The 17,662-nt window shown below is 46.6% G+C and overlaps 1 protein-coding gene across 1 annotated transcript; it reads left to right on the top strand.

The window, feature by feature from the left end:
• Positions 1 to 2,929: 2,929 nt before the first annotated feature.
• Positions 2,930 to 8,220, top strand: CCR75_006859 (uncharacterized protein; the record flags this gene model as incomplete). The annotated part of the gene is made up of 3 exons (XM_067964924.1): positions 2,930 to 2,960; positions 3,034 to 5,423; positions 5,493 to 8,220. 3 exons carry the CDS (start codon positions 2,930 to 2,932, stop codon positions 7,593 to 7,595), a joined length of 4,524 nt encoding a protein of 1,507 aa, XP_067814453.1. The 3' UTR covers positions 7,596 to 8,220.
• Positions 8,221 to 17,662: the final 9,442 nt, after the last annotated feature.

The following is a 17,662-nucleotide window of genomic DNA, read 5'->3' as shown; positions in this document are numbered from 1 at the left end:
CACCATGCGCCATTTCTAGACCGTGTTCATTTAACATGTTAACAATTCTGAGTTCCTGGTCATATGTGTATCCGTAATCTTCCTTGTATCGTATGCGTAAGCACAAAACTTACGACCACATTCGAGTTTCTTTACCGATAGAGAAGTAAGCTCATCGAAGAATTTTCCACTTCGTTGTAATCAATTCCAATTATTAAAAGGTCACTCACGTGTACGCCGACAAGTATTATTTGTTCACTTGTCCATTTAAAAGGCCCACACATGTATGTTAGGTTTTATTGGAGATCAATATCGACCAGCTTCTGGTGCAACCGTTTTTTCCACAGTCTCCCTGCTTGCTTCAAATCATAGGGTGCCTTTTTTGGCTCCAAACCCATCTCATTGTTGCTCGAGGTACCTAGCTTGGTTTACACCTCCTCCGCAATCTGGATTCCTTGCAAAAATGATAAACTAATTTGTTCGTTTTGCTCAAGCGTACGAGTAGACTTCGTCAAAGAAAGATTTCTCGGAAGAGATTCGTTTCGGAGCGCTCGGGACGAAATGGCAATGACGCGCCTTGATGTCATTCATGCAATGAAGTTGGCTCATCTGAAAGCAGCGTGTCCAAAGCACAAGCGTTCACATCGAGTTCAGCCAACTTTGTCGCTGGCCATTAATGAAGTGTCCTGTAAAGGATTTTTAGATTTTAGATACTGGATCGAGCAGACACTTGATCAGTGACGAGTCGTGGCTTGAAGATGTCTGAACTAGGTAAAGCGGTCTGCTTACAATCTGATGGTAAGCCACTTAATGTGAGCAAAAGGGGGGGGGCTTTGAATGTTATGCTTGTTGTATTGTACGTGTGCTGGCGCTAACGGATGCAAATTTGCTGAGGTGTTCAGCACAATTTAACTTCGTATAGAAACCTGGATGAAATGGCTTATACTCTTGGGTACGATAATTCGCGAACGAGTATTGATATACAAATCATCTGGTTATGTGGCATTTGATGTTAATTTAAGTGTTAGTAGTATATTTTTGCATTAAGGACGATACTGCGGGACCGGTAGGTGCTATTATGGCTATTATAGATGAAGAAGTGAGTCGGGAAAGCGATGCGTCACACGATGTTCAGAAGAGCAATTAATTGGATTTCACAGACGTCTACGACACCTGAGCTATGTCACCACCGACGATTAGCTCGTGATGCATACTCCGACATTTTTTTCACGGCAAGTGTCGGGTTAGTTGCTAAGGTGTGCGCAAAAAAGCAAACCAAGAGTCGGCAACCGAAAAAAATACGGCCGAACACTCACCTATCGATCGGGTTATATGCTCGGACAATATAGGTCCAATGACGCCGAAGGACCTTTTTAAATAACCGCTACATGGTAAACTTTGTTGATCATAAAAGCATTTTTTTCAGGTTTTCCTTGCACGTACGAAGGATGCTGCAGCCAAGAATTTTAAGCATTTTTGGTGTTTTTCAAGAAAAACGTTTGATTGTCGTGTGCACGTACTCAACACGGACACAGTATGAAAATAACAGAAATTGATTTGTTCTGTATGAAGACGCGTGTGTCGAGGCGACTCAGTGACGCTCGCAAACAAGCTAACAATGAAAAGCCGAGAGGATGCACAGGACCATTATTAATATGGCTCGCTCTATGACTTTTGCTTGTGGTTACCACTAAAATTCTGGGGTGGCGGGGAGGAATATGCTGCCCACTTATTAAGCAGGGATCGTACAAGTGCAAATTTTGGTCGTGCATCATCGATAAAGACGTAAACCAAGCAAAACCCGTCACTGATTAAAATTGCTGTTCTGGATCGCGATGTGCTGTGTACTGAGACCTAAAACATAAAGGTTTGTAAACGCGGACAACATGGAATTATTATCAACATTGGTGAAGAGACCGAGGGAAACCGAGTCTACCTACCCAAGGATAAAGAGGTTGTCGTAAACCAACATGTAAGAAATATTGAGGCTTTGAACAAGACTTACAACTAAAAGGTGCATGTACAGTATTTGAAGAACAATATTGTTGCTGTGTCAGATAAGTCCGCGCGAAACGTTTGACAAAATTGCGATACAGCTATACCGCAAGAAGTGGTGGAGGTGACGAGTCACCATCGCAACAATACGAATTCCAAGTACAAGATTCCGTGGGCGAGGAAGAAGGACGTTGTGACCAGATCGTTGAACAAGAATAAACTTACTTAGACCAGGAATTTAGAAGTCACGAACAAATTGTCAGAAGGATAATATCGTAAAATTTGTTACTGATGCTGACCCGAGCAACTTTGCTGAAACTATGCTTTTATACCTAAAGGGGGCCATAAAGATCCAAGGATCACAAAGCAGGGTGGATGAAGGCAATTTTATAAGAACTACAAACTTCAGAAAGCAACGGAGTATGAAATGTTGTCAAAACTCCAGGAAATGAACGATGAAAGTGTGCTTCAAGTTGCTCTAGGACCTGGAGCTCTTGTTATATTGCTTGAAAATGGTGGATAAGAAATTTGCATCGGAAGGAATGCGAATTGTTCTGCTGGCCAAGGTGGACCACACACGTACTTTGTTGGCTCATCGCCTTGAAGCTTGCCTTTCAACAATTCATGTCCTCATTTAAATTTGCTAAGAATTGTAATGCTTGAATCGAGTTTCATTATGAAATATTCGTAAATAGAAATAATAATTTTATTTGACCAGAGAAATTGTGAATTATTCAGAGAGACGGATTTGGAAAATATATTCTGTTGAATTAAACTTAGAATTAGTTTTTATCTCATTCTGTTGAATACACTTAGAATTAGTTTTTATCTTCTGTTGAATTAAACTTAGAATTTATCTTTATCTCATTAAGGCTTTATTTTCAACCTTAATCTGCGGCCAGCACATCCATCACATTAAGTACGTATTTGATTTCCCAATTGCTAGACGCAGTCCATGGGGCGGAAGAAGAAAGGAAAGAAGAAAGGTAGCTATGGATCTTTTGTATATTTCAGCAACGTGAATAGAAGCATTAAATTGATGTGTTGACGAACGCTTAGACACACAAATTGTAGCCCTAACTAATCCTCCGACAACTTATGACGCCGCTACTTTGGGCAAAGCGCGGGAGCTCCAAGCGCAGGAGGTAGAGGTGCTGGAAGCAATCTTTGATCAAGACCTAATTATTCAAAGCTCAACGCCACTATACTCGCATATCTTTGCAATTCGTTTGCTGTGTGAAACGACACCAAGCTCCGCTACGACTGCCGAGGTGCTACTTCATTTTGACTTTCCAAAAGCGTACCCACTTACGCAGCCGCCAAATATTACAGTAGAACCCAAGCACGGATTATCCAACACGGAGACCCTTAAGCTAGAGTGCAATATGGTAAGAATTGCGCTTGAAAAAATTGGCGACGCTATGGTGTACGACCTTGTCGTGTTTGCCACGGACTTTATTCAGGACCATCTAAAGGACCAATCGTCGTTTTTTGACCAAATGATGACACGTCAACAGGATAAAAAAAATCAAGAGAAAATGGCGGAAGTTGCTTTTTCACAGCTGGAACAGGAGCGAGCAAATGCCAAGAAAAATGAAATTCTGGCACTTATTGAAGCAGAAAAAGAAAAGAGAGAACGTGCACAACAGAGGCAACGATATCGATCGATTAGTGATGGAGATCGAAGCGATTTTAGCAAAGAGATTCGCGAAGACCGGGAGAGTCTGGATCAACAGCAGACCGACAAAAATCTAATAAGGTGTTCGTCGAGTGAATCGGATGCTGACTCTCTATTGTCGGATGGTGGTTTTGTTGCTGGACGATATTACTCGAGGTACCGGGGAGACTTTAAGGAACTTGGTTTATTAGGTCGTGGAGGTGGAGGTGAAGTAGTCAAGGTACAGAATCGACTGGATCGACAGCTCTATGCCGTAAAGAAAGTTAAGCTTAATCCGGATGATAAAATTATGAAAAGAAAGATTTTGCGTGAAGTCAAGACGATTTCACGAATGCAACATCGACACATCGTGCGGTATTTTCAGGCATGGATTGAGAGCAAGAGTTGGTGGACAAGTGATGAGAAAGAGGTTTATCATCTCGGTGACAACGTCTTGAGCGATGATGAGAGCGAGCAACTTAACGTTGGAATAAATGACGCAGACGGTTTGTATGAAGATGATAGTCTGTCGTCTGATGACTTAGAATTATTGGCATCTGCTGACGAAGATGATTGGCTGGGGAGAATTGACACCAGCGCTGGACTGTGGTCTGCATCTCGTAGCGTAAGGCGCACTCTTCGCAGCAGCAGCCACTCCTATCAGCTTTCTACACATGATCATGAATCCGAAAATTGTGGTGATAATGATTTCGAGTGGGAGGCACTTGAAGAAGCTTCTATGTCTTCCAAGGATGAGCTTAGTGTGACTTACTGTAATGAAACGTATCGAAAAACAAGCCCCGTGCTTGACAAGAGGCACAAGTTCGAAATATTGTACATTCAAATGGAATATTGCGAGGGAAATGCACTTAGAGAAGTGATTGATAAAGGAACGCTTTGGAAAAATGGCGACAAAATTTGGACATTATTTCGGCAAATTCTAGAGGCACTCGTGTACATTCACCAGCAGGGAATTATTCACCGCGATATCAAACCGCCAAATATTTTTCTTGACGCGGAGGGAACCGTCAAATTGGGTGACTTTGGTCTTGCTGTTCGGCCTAATAAGGTGCATGAAGATGACAATAACAGCATCGACAAAAATACATTTGAAAACAGCGCAACAGATGCTGTCTTGTCCGATTCAACTGGTTCTTTAGCTGCTGAGCTGTACGGAAAGTTGAAAGTAGCAACGTTGGAGAGCACTAGAGTAAGCCGATTAAGTAAACAGAGTAACAATCTCATGACAATTACGTCAGAAGATGTGGTGGATATTGCAATTACGGCGGGCGTTGGTACAGCATTTTATCGAGCACCTGAGCAGGAACGAGAAGGGCAGCGATATAATCAGAAAGCCGACTTGTTTTCATTAGGAATTCTTTTTTTTGAGATGTGGTCACCACCTTTTTCCACACAGATGGAGCGAGCTCAAGCACTTACTGGACTGCGCGAAAATCATGAACTTCCTGCAGCCTTTGATGCTTCTGATGACGTCAAGAAGATTATTTTATGGCTTTGTGATCGTAACCCTTCTAAACGGCCGGATGCGAAGGAGTTGTTGATGAGTACTTTGTTGCCTCCAAAGATGGAAGTTGAGGGAACTTATCTTCGCGAGGCTTTAGAGACTCTTGCGAACCCACAGGGCAAATTTTATGGTCAGCTTATTGATGCGCTGGTCGCACAAGCGCCTCTCACCCATATTGATTATACATACGATCATCTCGAGTCGATCAAAATGCGCAACTACGAGGTACAATTGCGTACAAAAACTTTCGTTCGAGACACTTTGCGGGTATATATTTTCTTTGCTGCGTGGTGAATTGTGTAATAAGTATGTGTGCGTGTTCATGTATTGTCACAGCAAATCTTTGAGCGCCATGGAGCGGTCGAACTATCGACTCCGCTGCTAATGCCACGTCATTCAGAGCAGACGTATCATGGTGTTGCCTGGACGGCTCCACTAAACGCATCAATGATCTTAGATGGCAATGGTGTGGCAGCATCGCTACCATTTGATCTGACTGAGCGGCTTGCTCGCTTTGTGGCACGGCACAATGTGTCACGACTTAAGTGCTGGCAATTCGATCGCGTGTATAGGAAGAGCGTGGGTGGAGGCCATCCTCGCGAACTTACTGAGTCGGATTTTGACATCCTTTGGAATAATGAAGGCTCCTTTTGCTTCTTAGAACTTGAAGGATTAGAAGTAGTTTCTAGCGCAATTAAGGCATTGCCACGTATTGGACCATACTACTTACGATTTAATGACGCTCGAATCACGCGTGGAATTATTGAGCTGTGTCGTGTTCCGAGCAGTGCGCGTCGCGAAGTTTTGCTCTTGCTGTCGAATGAAGTCATGTTTTACGTACACGCTGGTGCTCCTTCCATTCGAGTTCCAAGCTTCAAACCGAGTCATTGGAAATTTTGTGCTAAGCGACTAAAGCACTACGGTGCGTCTCCAAACACCATCGATGCATTAAATCCTTTTTTTCGGTTGCCGGAGGACGGCCTAACGTCACTGAACATGATCGAGCTTGAAATACAAAAGCTCTTCGCGACAAATCGAAATTTTGGAGCTGGTGACTCGATAAAAAGGTCGGATAAAGCCAGTGCTATCCCATCGGCCGATCCAAAGCATTTCCTCAAACGAGATTTGCAGCTACAACGTATTGTCAAGGAAGTGAATGAAGGACTAACGTCGTTGCGGTTATTACTTCAGAGTATGCAATATCTTCAAGTCTCGGGTCCAGTGTGTACACGCTTAGACTTGGGCCTAAGCCCGCGTCCCGAGCGATATACATCAGGTTTTATTTTTCAGGCGATTTTACTCGATGAGACGTCGTGTAAGGAAAATGAGTCGGCGTCACTATTGGTGACGGCGACGGGTAATCGGATCATCATCGCAGAAGGTGGCCGCTATGATGCCTTAGTTTCGCGCTTTCAACTTACGACCGCATATGCTAAATCCTCGACAGTTGCTGCCATGGGAGTTCGCTTCGCCATTGACAAAATCGTATCAATGCTCGCGGATTCCATGGTTCCAACATTATTGGAACGCAAAGCGTTAGCTTTAAAGGATTTGAGAGGTGGCTGTAGGATTTTGGTTTGCTCCGTAGAAACGACATCCGACACGATGTTGTTTCGAATGCAAATAGCGATGCTTTTATGGAATCATGGCATTGGTGCGGACTATCTTCACCCAGAGCCTTTAGATTTAGAAGATTTAGAAGTTCACTGTGCCCAGCAAAATGTGAACTGGATGGTGATTGTGCAACTGCGCACGATAAATGAGAAGCAGCAAGTCAAAATACGAACGGTTAGGAACTATACTGAAGCTGATGTGGTTGTAAGTGTGGTGTCATTACCCGAATACATGAGCGAGTTGCTGGCAAATAGCGGAAAAAGTGGCTATGTTGATTGTATGGCTGGTGGGCGTGGAATAACTCATGTTGGAGACGCCCTTGCTCGCAACACTAATAATGGCACTATTTGCGTGTCTTCATCGAGTGGCAGCACACCGCAGCCTATGTTTGAGGTGAGGGTGGTCGATGCAAAGTACCAAACAAGGGATAGAAACTACCGCAATCATCAGCTGGATACACAGAGGGTCCAACGCCGTGTATCAAAATGGATTTCCTCTTGCTTTTCATCGCGCGGGGACGAAGCAATGAAGGTAATTTCGGTGGATCTTCCATTTGCGCTAATACGTGAGATGTCAACAGCTTTGATGGAAATAGGGAGCGACGGCATTAATACGGTATGCGCGAACAATCCACGGTATCGAAAGCAACTCAAGTATACGATGGAGGAGCTCTTGGATTTGACGCCAGAGTCGACTTCACGAGGACGTGTGCGATATGTGCTGCTGCATAGTTTAGTTGACGATCGGTACGATATGATGTCTCTTGGTCCACCATCAAAAGGTGGTGGTCGTAAAGCGATGAAGAGTTTTGGTGTCAGTCAATAGAGAAAGCGGTAGATTGTGACATATCATCTAATAATGCAACATATTCAAGTAATTTCACGAAACCTAATTGTTAGATGATACTTCTAGCTTACCAATGCTAAGGCTTTATCCCGTGACCAACTCGTTACGGCTCGCCTAAGTATGTATCGCGTTCGACTCATAGACCCTTAAAAGGTGCTATCACCTGGTCATAGACGCCTCATATTTGTAAACGGGTCGAAGATGTCCGGCGATTTACCAGCTTCACAATATTCATTACAGCGTACATCGCCAAGTTGGTAACTATGGAATCTTGCCCTTTGAGTATAGACCTCTGAATAATTCGATGTGCTTTGCGAGAAAACTCAGTGTCATCAACGTGCTCCTTCTCGACATGCACGCTGTTAAACAATCGTTGCGTCATTTAGGACTGTTGTACATTTTATCAATCAGCAAATTCATTGTAGGATACAATCCCGAGAAGCTCCTGGTATAGCTTAGAGCAGCTAAGAGCAGTGACATCTGCTATCCGTCAACTAATACTGGTAACTGCTTGAATGGCAATTCGGATTTCACCTTGCCCATCGGGTCCTGTTGCATAAATATATTTTTTAAAGAGGAATAACAAATTAAAATTACTTTCTATAAGCGAGAATATAATAGTATAAATTTTGGGAAATGTTACTGGCACCATTTCGGTTAACGGCATCCCAGAAGTAAATTTATATTTAATATTAACCAATCGGAATAAGTATTTGACACCCTTGTGATTGTTAGAAAGAGGAAAATGAGGAAGGGTTAAACTTGAATGACTTTGAAGTTCATGATGCGGAGCAAGTTTCCATGTCAGTTCTTGTACGTTGTAAAAGTATAATTAGATTCTGGCATCACAACTTATCTCTCTGCACTCATACCATACGATCTTACAGGCACGCGATCCTTCCACGCGTCGCGACTGTTCGCACCACGCCATTGCGACTGCTCAAAGCGTCGGTGGCCGAGTGGTTAAGCACTGGAACTGGGACCGGGAGATACGTGGATCGATACCCGCGGAGGGCGGTACGATGACACATCGCCGGAGATAGGCTAAAAAGCAGACGAGCAACCATCCAATGGATGACCGCCCTGCCAACCCGCACCGAAGGTGTGTGATAGTTGGGTGGGAGGAGGCCCTGTAGCCGAAATTCCCCATAGTGTAATGAGGGGTGCGAGGCTCCAATAAGAGAACTTCCTCAAAATTGAGTTTCTTAAAGCGTCGCATACGCCATCGCGACTGCTCACTGCGCTCCATCCTGCCGCCGCGACTGCTGCCGTACGTCGTCTACTTCTCCCTTTCCCGCTGCATACTGGAACTCAGTGTACCCGATACTGACCTGTCGCATCTTCAATGCAACTCTTGCGATTCAAACAGAGCGACTTCTTCCAACACTCATCCTCGGGCACCTGGGTTCCACGTCTTGGCTTACTAGCCGACACGTAGCAGCCCTCGTAGCGTCGCCATCTTGGGAGGATCGACCACCTTGGTGAGCAAGTCTGCCAGCATGAGTTCTGAGCGCACGTGCTGAGCCTCGATCACGCCGCGACGAGCGTAGTCACAGAGAAACTTCAATCGGATGTCGATGTGAGTCGCTTTAGTCGATGTCGCTTCGCCGTTGATCTGGCAAATGGCGACCTGATTGTCAATGCGCATCGTCATTGGTAGTGCTGGCTCCATGCCGATCTCACGCAGCATTTCACGGATTCCCAGCAGCTCCTTTGCCACTTCGGATGCAGCCACGAATTCGGCTTCCATGGTGCTGAGTGTGACGCCACCTTGTTTTTCCGCGTACCAGCTCACAATCATACCGTTGAGTCGCACAATGCCGCCGGTGATAGACTTGCGATCCTGTTTATATGCTGCAAAGTCTGCATCACTGAAGACTCGAGCGTCGGTGCGTCGCCCGCATCGCGCTCTGGCACCATCTCTATCTTCATCGCGATCGTTCCCTTTAGGTATCTTGCGATTCTCTTGGCAAGTTTCCAGTCGTGCACACGCGGTTGGTGCGTCTGTCGTGTTGCTTTGTGTACTGCGAACGACACGTCCGGCCTCGTGCATCGTGTAATCCAAAGTAGCGAGCCGACTAGAGACTGGAACGACCGGATCGTCGCGTTCTTGCCTGGGTTGTTTGTGCCGAGTAGTTCGCTGTCAGCATCTTGCACTTCGTACACGTCTGCTCCTATCGGCGAACGCGTGGTATTCGCATCACTTAATCCATGCTCTCGCAGCAGCTCGACGATGGCCTCCTCTTAGTTCAAAACGTGACTCCCACTTTCCGTCTGGTTCATACGCATTCCGAGGAACTTCGTAACTGGACCAATATTTTTGATCGAGAGGCACTGCATCACGTCGAAGAACTGCTTGACGACTGCAGTAGACGTTCCAGTGACAAGTATGTCGTCGACATAGACGCCTGCATCACGAGCTCTGCGTCCACTTGCCTGTAGTATAAGCAGCTGTCGCTGGTGCACTGCGTGTACCCGCCTTTGACGAGTCGCTGGTGCAACAGCTGACTCCAGAGTCGGCCGGCCTGTTTGAGGCCATAGAGACTTTTGCGTAGCTCTAGAGCCAGGTCCTTCGTGCTCGTGACGCCGAGCTCGCGCATGCGCGCCGCTGGTACGACCATGCCGTTCGGGATGTGCAGTAAGATTTCGAGGTGCGGCTCCTTCGATGCTTTGACATACGCATTCGGTATGTAGCCGGGACGCCCCACGTTGCAGCAAGTGCCAAGATCACTTTCACTGTGGACATGTCCATGACCGCACCGAAGGTCAGGAACTAATCAATTCCCAGAACTTACTCATTGCCACAGGCAACCAAGCGGGCTTTGCGACGTTCGAGGTCACCGTCCGCGGTCGTTTTGGTCTTAAAGACCCACTTGGAATGCAAGAAGTTGCTGCCATTCGGACGACGGACAACTGTCCACACGTCGTTGGCCTCGAGAGCCGCGAGCTCCTCGTCCATCGCCTTCATCCAGTTCAAACACTGCGTGCTCTAGATCGCTTCGCGGTAGTTCTTCGAATCCGGTTCGAGCACGTGGCTCACCACGTCAGTGCTACGAGCGGCCTCGTCCCGGCTCGTCGCGGATTTCTTCGACGCTGAACGTGTGGCGATCGGTTGTCTCGTCCACTCGTGCTTCTTCTTTTTCTTCATACCAGACGCCTTGTTCTTGTGTTGCGTCGCATGGACTGTATCTTGAGCATCGCTGCTGGTGTTCTCGTCCACACGGTCGTCGCTAACGAGCTCGCGCTGCAGCTGTGCGTTCTGTACTGTTGGCAGTGTCTCGATATTCTTGACATGTTGTGTGAAGATAACAACATTGTCCTTGCGCAAATAAACACGAAAACCTTTTGTCTCGTGGCTTCGACCAACGATGATGCCAACTTGAGCGCGGTGCGCGAACGAGTCCTTCCGTGGATCACGGTACACCGTGCAATGCGAACCAAAGACAACAATCTCGCGTAGGTCTGGAGCTCGCTTCGTCAGGACTTCAATTGGGGATGCGCGCTTCGGGTTCGCGCTCGTTGGGCTTCTGTTGAGTATGTATGTCGCATACTCAGCAGCGTCTCCCCAGAAAGTCAAAGGCAGTCCCGACTCAAAGATCATCGCCCGCGTCATGTTCAACACCGTCTGGTGCATACATTCGGCTTTGCCGTTGGACGCCTGATTGCGCGTCTCACTCACTTGGCGAGCGACACCAGTCTGCTTGCAAAATAAGTCGACGTTCTGGTACTCTCCCCCGCCGTCTGTGCGCAATACGGCGACCTTACAATTGAATTCTAGCTCGAAAAAAGTGAGGAAATGCTCAAACTTTCTTGCGGCTGCATCCTTGGTCTTTGCCAGGAAGATGCGGCAGTAGTTACTCTTATGATCGACGAAATTAACAAGATATAGGTTCCGCAAGCGAGCAGCCGGTGTCAATGGCCCTTTGAGATCGGAGCATATCACTCCGCCGACACGATCAATTGGAGAGTGCGCGCCGGTGTCCTTCTTGCTTTGGCTGTTCTTCGTCTGTTTGCTTTTAGCACACGTCATGCACGTCAAACGTCTGTGATCCGTGATGCGAATGCCACTGCCCGGGTTCTTCGCGATCCTCTCGATCGTGTCATACGACAAATGCCCGAACCTCTGGTGAAAGTTCACGAGCGTCGCTTCTTGCACATCGGGCGACACATCTGCCGTTGCCTCCTCCTCAAGGGCAGCAAAGATCACGTCTGCTGGCTTGATCGCGCTGGACGTCTCGACGACCAGAACGCTATTGCGCATCGTAACGTCAAACGCGACGTGTCCATCTGATCGCCGTACAACTTCACGCCCATCTTCAGTGTACGTGAGTGCGTACCCAAGCTGCTCGAGCTTTCCGTAGCTGATGAGATTGTGCGCAAGACTTGTCGCATAGTAAACGTCCGACAGCTCGATCTGACGCTGCTCGCCGCGCGCTGTCACAAACAGGCGCACCCGTTCGACCTTCGTGAGCACGAGCTTCTTGTTGTCAGCAAGAGAGATCTCGTCGTTGTACTGCTTGCTGTCGATGAGTATACGATCGTCGCTCATGATGTGGCGGCTGGCGCCGCTGTCAAGGATCCAGTCGGTGCTCGCGTCTGCTCGGCTTTTGTTCACTGCCAGCAGTAGCACTTCTTCGTTGTCGTCTTTGGCCTTCTTCTCCTTCCTCTTGGAGCGGCAGTCCTTCTTTAAATGCCCCTGCTTCTTGCAGTTGTGGCACGTGCGCGTTTCCTTGCGCTGTGTCGGGTCATGGCGACTGCGACGACCTCGCGACCCAGTGACTTGCCGGCACGACTGTCGACCTCGACTGCTTGAGCAAAGTGCGCAAGCTCCTCCGCTTGGCGCAAGTAGTCGATGCGTCCTGCGTCGAACTTCGCCATGAGCACCGTCGACAGATCCGCCGACGCATAGTGTACTATGTTGTCAAGTACCCGCGCCTCGCGCCTCCTCCACACGTGTCGCTCACTGCGACCATGTAGAGATAGTGTTCAGGCCACGACCTCTTGTGGTCCTTCTTGGCTGTGAACAGCTTCATCGATTGCGACGCTGTGATCGTCGTCCGAAACGCTTGATACATGCGCTCCAAGATGTGGTCGAGCGTCGGGGATTGCTCCCACCAAACATGGACTTGCTTAATGTAGTCTCTCTCGGCGGTTCCGCCAAGGTAATGCCCGAAGAGATCAACTTTGACATCTTCAGCCCACGGGAAGCCGCACGCCGCCTGTGAGAAGTTCATTGCACGGATAAACGAGTGTCCCCAGTCCTGAAATCCGGCGCCGAGTCCTTGATACAGTTCGGAGCCGCCAAACTTCCGGATCGCGAGATTGCGCTGACGCGCGTCCGGCGTCTGATACCCTTGCAGCACTGGCGCAGGTGCAGCAACCGGTGATGTCGCTGCCTGTTGTTGCATTGGTGCATATGCTTGCTGTGCGTATGCTTGTTGCATCGCCGGGGCCTGCTGCTGGTGCGGTGGCGGTATTCGCAAACCGAGCGGCTCGAGAGACGATTGTCCCACAACCGGAACTCGCAGACGTGGCCGCGGAGCTGCTGGCGGCTCAGGCGATCATCTTGGCGGCATGAACCCGAGTGCTTCGCGGTTCATTGGTCCTCCACCAATCCCTCCGCCGAGAGCGGAGTCAAACAGTCCACTGTCGATGGCACCGCGTAGGCGCTCGTTCTCATCGATTTGCATCTGCGACATCTCAAGTCGGTCCATGCGGCTCGTCATGTTCTCGAGAGCACTGAGAATCCGAGGTCTCGTCCCTTTCGTGAGCGGGTGAATTGACGACCGTCGCAGCCGCATGCGCCGCTGGTGTAACGGCCGCTGGTGTAGCGGCAGCGGCAGCTGGCAGTGCGACTGTCCTTTCGTGACCGTCGTCAGCGACGCGTGCAGCAGTGCTTAACGTGTAGTCCGTCTCGGAGCCAGGCATTGGGCTCATAACCTGTACGTTGTAAAAGTATAATTAGATTCTGGCATTCACATCTTATCTCTCTGCACTCGTACCATACGATCTTACAGGCACGCGATCCTTCCACGCGTCGCGACTGTTCGCACCACGCCATTGCGACTGCTCAAAGCGTCGCATACGCCATCGCGACTGCTCACTGCGCCCCATCATACCGCCGCGACTGCTGCCGTACGTCGTCTATTTCTTCGGTGTGGCAATCTACAACGCACAAACGGCAAGCCTTAAGATGCTGCAGCACCAGATTATAGACAATCGGAGCTAGAGGAGGTAAGGTAGCTAGCTTTTCAATGATCATGACTAATCTGAAAGTCAACTTTTTAAGATCATTGAGCGCCTGTATACGCATTTGAAATGAATCACGTAATATTTTACTCCAAAAACGCCAGTACATATGGAATGCTTCGAATTATGATATGCATCAGACAAAAACAGCAATCAGAATTTGGAATGTGTCGTACTTTTTTTGCGTTTGATCGCCTGTCCTTGTCATTTAATAACAAGAAATTTTTTGTAGCATTCAGGTACAGTCAAAGAATTAAAGTTGTCGTCTGTTGGTTACACTCTAGTTGCCGAGCAGATTTCAATTATTGAAAAGGTTGTCAAGCGATTGAGCATGTTCAAATTGGAGCTGTTTCGAATGGGTATAATTCTTGGACGTCGCGGTAAGTGGCATTTCATATCTGAAGTTTCCTTAAACGATGAGTTTCAGTTTAGTTACGAAATGATTGAAAAGACGAGAAGAATCTACATTTTTTAGGGAGATTTTCAACTTTGACAATTTTCAGCCCATACGCGCTAAAGGCCGTAAAATAAGCTCATTGAATTATCCAGCTTTGCGCTTAACGTATCGTTTTGCAGCTTTATTGCTCTATTTGCTCACCGAAAAGGTGCCCAACGATATTCAGAGCAAGGAAGCCTGCTTACTTTCTTGACAACTTCTCGTAGATTAGAAATCAGTTGGACGACGTAGAATCTCTACATCTGTCAACTGTCGAGCAAGTCACCCCTGACGGCTTTTTTTTTATGTATACTGATTAGTCCACGCTAGATTAGCGGATTTCATGACTTTGTAAGTGCTTGGCTTGCAAATATCTGCACTGGCATTCACTGTTCAAGGGCATTAAACTCCATACTTGGAATCAGTCAAATAGGGTAAAGGGACTGCGTTTTGCGCAAAGCGTGAAATGCGTTGTTTGAAACTGAGAAGCGGAAGCGAGGAAAACGAATCTAAGGGTGTAAACAATTATTCTGATTGGTCAATATTAAATATAAATCTACTTGTGGTTCACAATTCTCCATCGTGCGCCATCGTGGTAATGATTGATTCACCGTACATTATATACTTTTGATTAAATAATCAGCTTGTACAATATCGCTTTATTATCAAATTTACGACCACGACCTTCAAATTCGGAAAAACCGGTGATAAATTCCATTAACACGACATCCCAGCCCGAATCAACATCGTGGGAAAAGATAAATGACTTTCCCTTGGAGTTCAACAAAACGTCTTTCTACGGGATTGTCGTTTGCTCCGGTATGGTCGCCGTGTTAAGCTTGTTGTAAGCACGAACCACGCGCCATACACCTGTGGCTTTTACGCACACAAAAGGTCGGGTTGCAGTGAGGCGATTTGCTCTCACGCACATGTCCCGCCTTGGCTCGCTTGTCGAAAAACTCATCGATATAATCGATTTGTTCTTTCGGCAACGGCCATTGCCTGGTCACTCAGTACTTGGTGCTAGGTTCGACGTCTATTTCGCGACCGATGCCCCTATCTGCTGGTAGGCGGCTCGGCACTTCTTCTGGGAACACATCGCAATGTTTCCACAGTACCTCAAACGGACTGTCTCTCAAGGCATCCTAGCCTTGAGCAGCGAACGTTTATTTTTGTCCGTATCTAGGACGCTCTCGTCCATAGTGGACGACTAGGAATAGTCCATCACGTTCTCTTCTGCAACTGGTATGACTATTTCGTGGACCTTTCCTTCCTTTAATTCGGCAAGGAACAGATCCCACGACATCTCCGGGAGATTTGTTATCTCTCGACAGATTTAAAGACTTGCCGGAGCACCTCAACTGAGGATGCCTCCGCAATTTCGTCTTTGACAGCCTCAAACACCTCGTTCGAAGGCCCGTATTCTTTGATAGGATTTGATCCAAAGGTCACTCGTTTAGACGTGCCTTTGATCGTCCAAATCTGTCGGGTACTCGTTCTTCGAGTTACCACGATTTTTTCTGGGAAGCGGGTGTCGTTGCTCTCCTAGCTAACGCACCCCTTCCAACCGCACCAGGCTCTAGGCACTGTGTCGGTTCATGCGACGCTTGACATCCTGTCAGCTCGCTGTCTACTGCCACAAGCGCTCGGCTCTGTGCAGGACTATTTAACGAAGGGAATATGACTGGTTTGTGCATGCCACACCCATGGCATGGAGCAGTGAAATTGAAACCTCGAGATTTCTCCGCTCTTAGTACAAATAAAGTCTATGTTTAAAACAATTTACTCACCTGTTGGTTTTGTATGTCGAATCCACTATAAGAACGCCTTCTAAAGAAAAGTCCTTATCTGTTGAGATACAAGACTTTGATGCAATAAAGATGCGTGTGAGTTGATTCGACGATTGCTCTCGATCAAATTCATGCCGAATTGCATTTTTATCCAGTGTGTCTAGTACCGCTACAAGAGGGCTATGCTCAAGGAGAAATTCTTCTCGTTCACGTTTTTTTCACATTGTAAATATCATGTCCAGTGGCTAGAAAAGCTAGATCTGATCGCATCCAAAAAACTCTTTTTTTCGTCTTCTAAACCCCGCATAAAAGCTGGGATTTAAGGGTGCCTAAAATACTTAAAATACTTAGAGTATTAAAAAACAAGTAAAAAGAAATCCAAAATTCTGTGGATAACTCACTTTGTTTTTTTGTATTTTTAATTTGAAATTTTTTGAGAGATTTTTTCTCATGTTCGAAATTTTGTTTTTTTTACATTTAGCAATAATTGAGCAAAAAAAATTGAATAAATATAAAATAGTATGATATACCATTTCAGAATTAAAAATTCCATTAATTATAAACTATGAATAGCCCTTTTAGTCAACTAAAAACAACTTATAAAATTTGTTTTAACACAAATTACCAATATATAGAGCTTTTTGAGAAGTTTTTTCCTGAAGATGAAATTTGTGGTATCAGTCTATTTTTTCAGATCCGAGAGGAAACGTAGCGAGTTTATCTTCTATAACAGTATTCTGATTATTTAAAATTAATCGAGGTGGTCTACCTTTGAAATGTTCAAAATTTGCTGCTTCTGCAACTGATTTAACGCTCTGGCTTCCGGAAATGCTGCAAGATCAACGGGCGCCTCATGATTGTGTGTTGCAACGACCACACTTACTCTCCGTTTTTGCCCAGCATTTTGATTCAGTTGTCGCTGAATAGTGACTTCTCATGAGCACATAAGAAGCCTTGTTGGCGTTTGACGTATCGTTGTGCCCTTGTTTATATACTTACCACCATAAGCGCAAGCAAGCCACACCTTCCTAGTTTTTCGGTATTTGTCAGCCTTCGTGCGCAATATCTTCGTTGAATAACCTTCTTGCAACGCAAACGTTGTTTACCCCCTCTTCCTCATGGGTCTCATAAATGCGTTCTGGAGGTGGAGCAAGCAGCATGGTGAAGACCGATTATTAATGTGGCTGAGTTGTAGCAATGCACACCCTGGAATAAACGCAATAATATTTTGCACTGCAAACGGGGTTGTAAGCGGGCAAAGGATGCCAAAGCTTTGTTCCAAGCTTGGACGGCATTTGTACAGAATTTGCAAAGCATAGGCCGTGAGGTCTGGCTTGACAAACTGGATGCTCTTCGTGAACGATTCGAAAAACGCACCGTGGTCGTTGCACGCTACAAGCTGCACCGTTTGTCTAGAGAGACAGGGATACATTGCCTCTCGTGGGAATCTCATATCCATGCTGTTATAAGGGCGCAGGTAATGCCCCTAACGAAGCATTCTCTTGTGAGATGCGCGTGGGAATTCGAGAACCTCCAATCCTTTTACAAATGCGGGAAGCACTCGTTCTCTG

Source organism: Bremia lactucae, linkage group LG10 (assembly GCF_004359215.1).
Source record: "Bremia lactucae strain SF5 linkage group LG10, whole genome shotgun sequence".
Lineage (NCBI taxonomy): Eukaryota > Oomycota > Peronosporomycetes > Peronosporales > Peronosporaceae > Bremia > Bremia lactucae.
The sequence above is the reverse complement of the archived record's forward strand: the minus strand, read 5'-3'. Positions and strand labels throughout refer to the sequence as shown.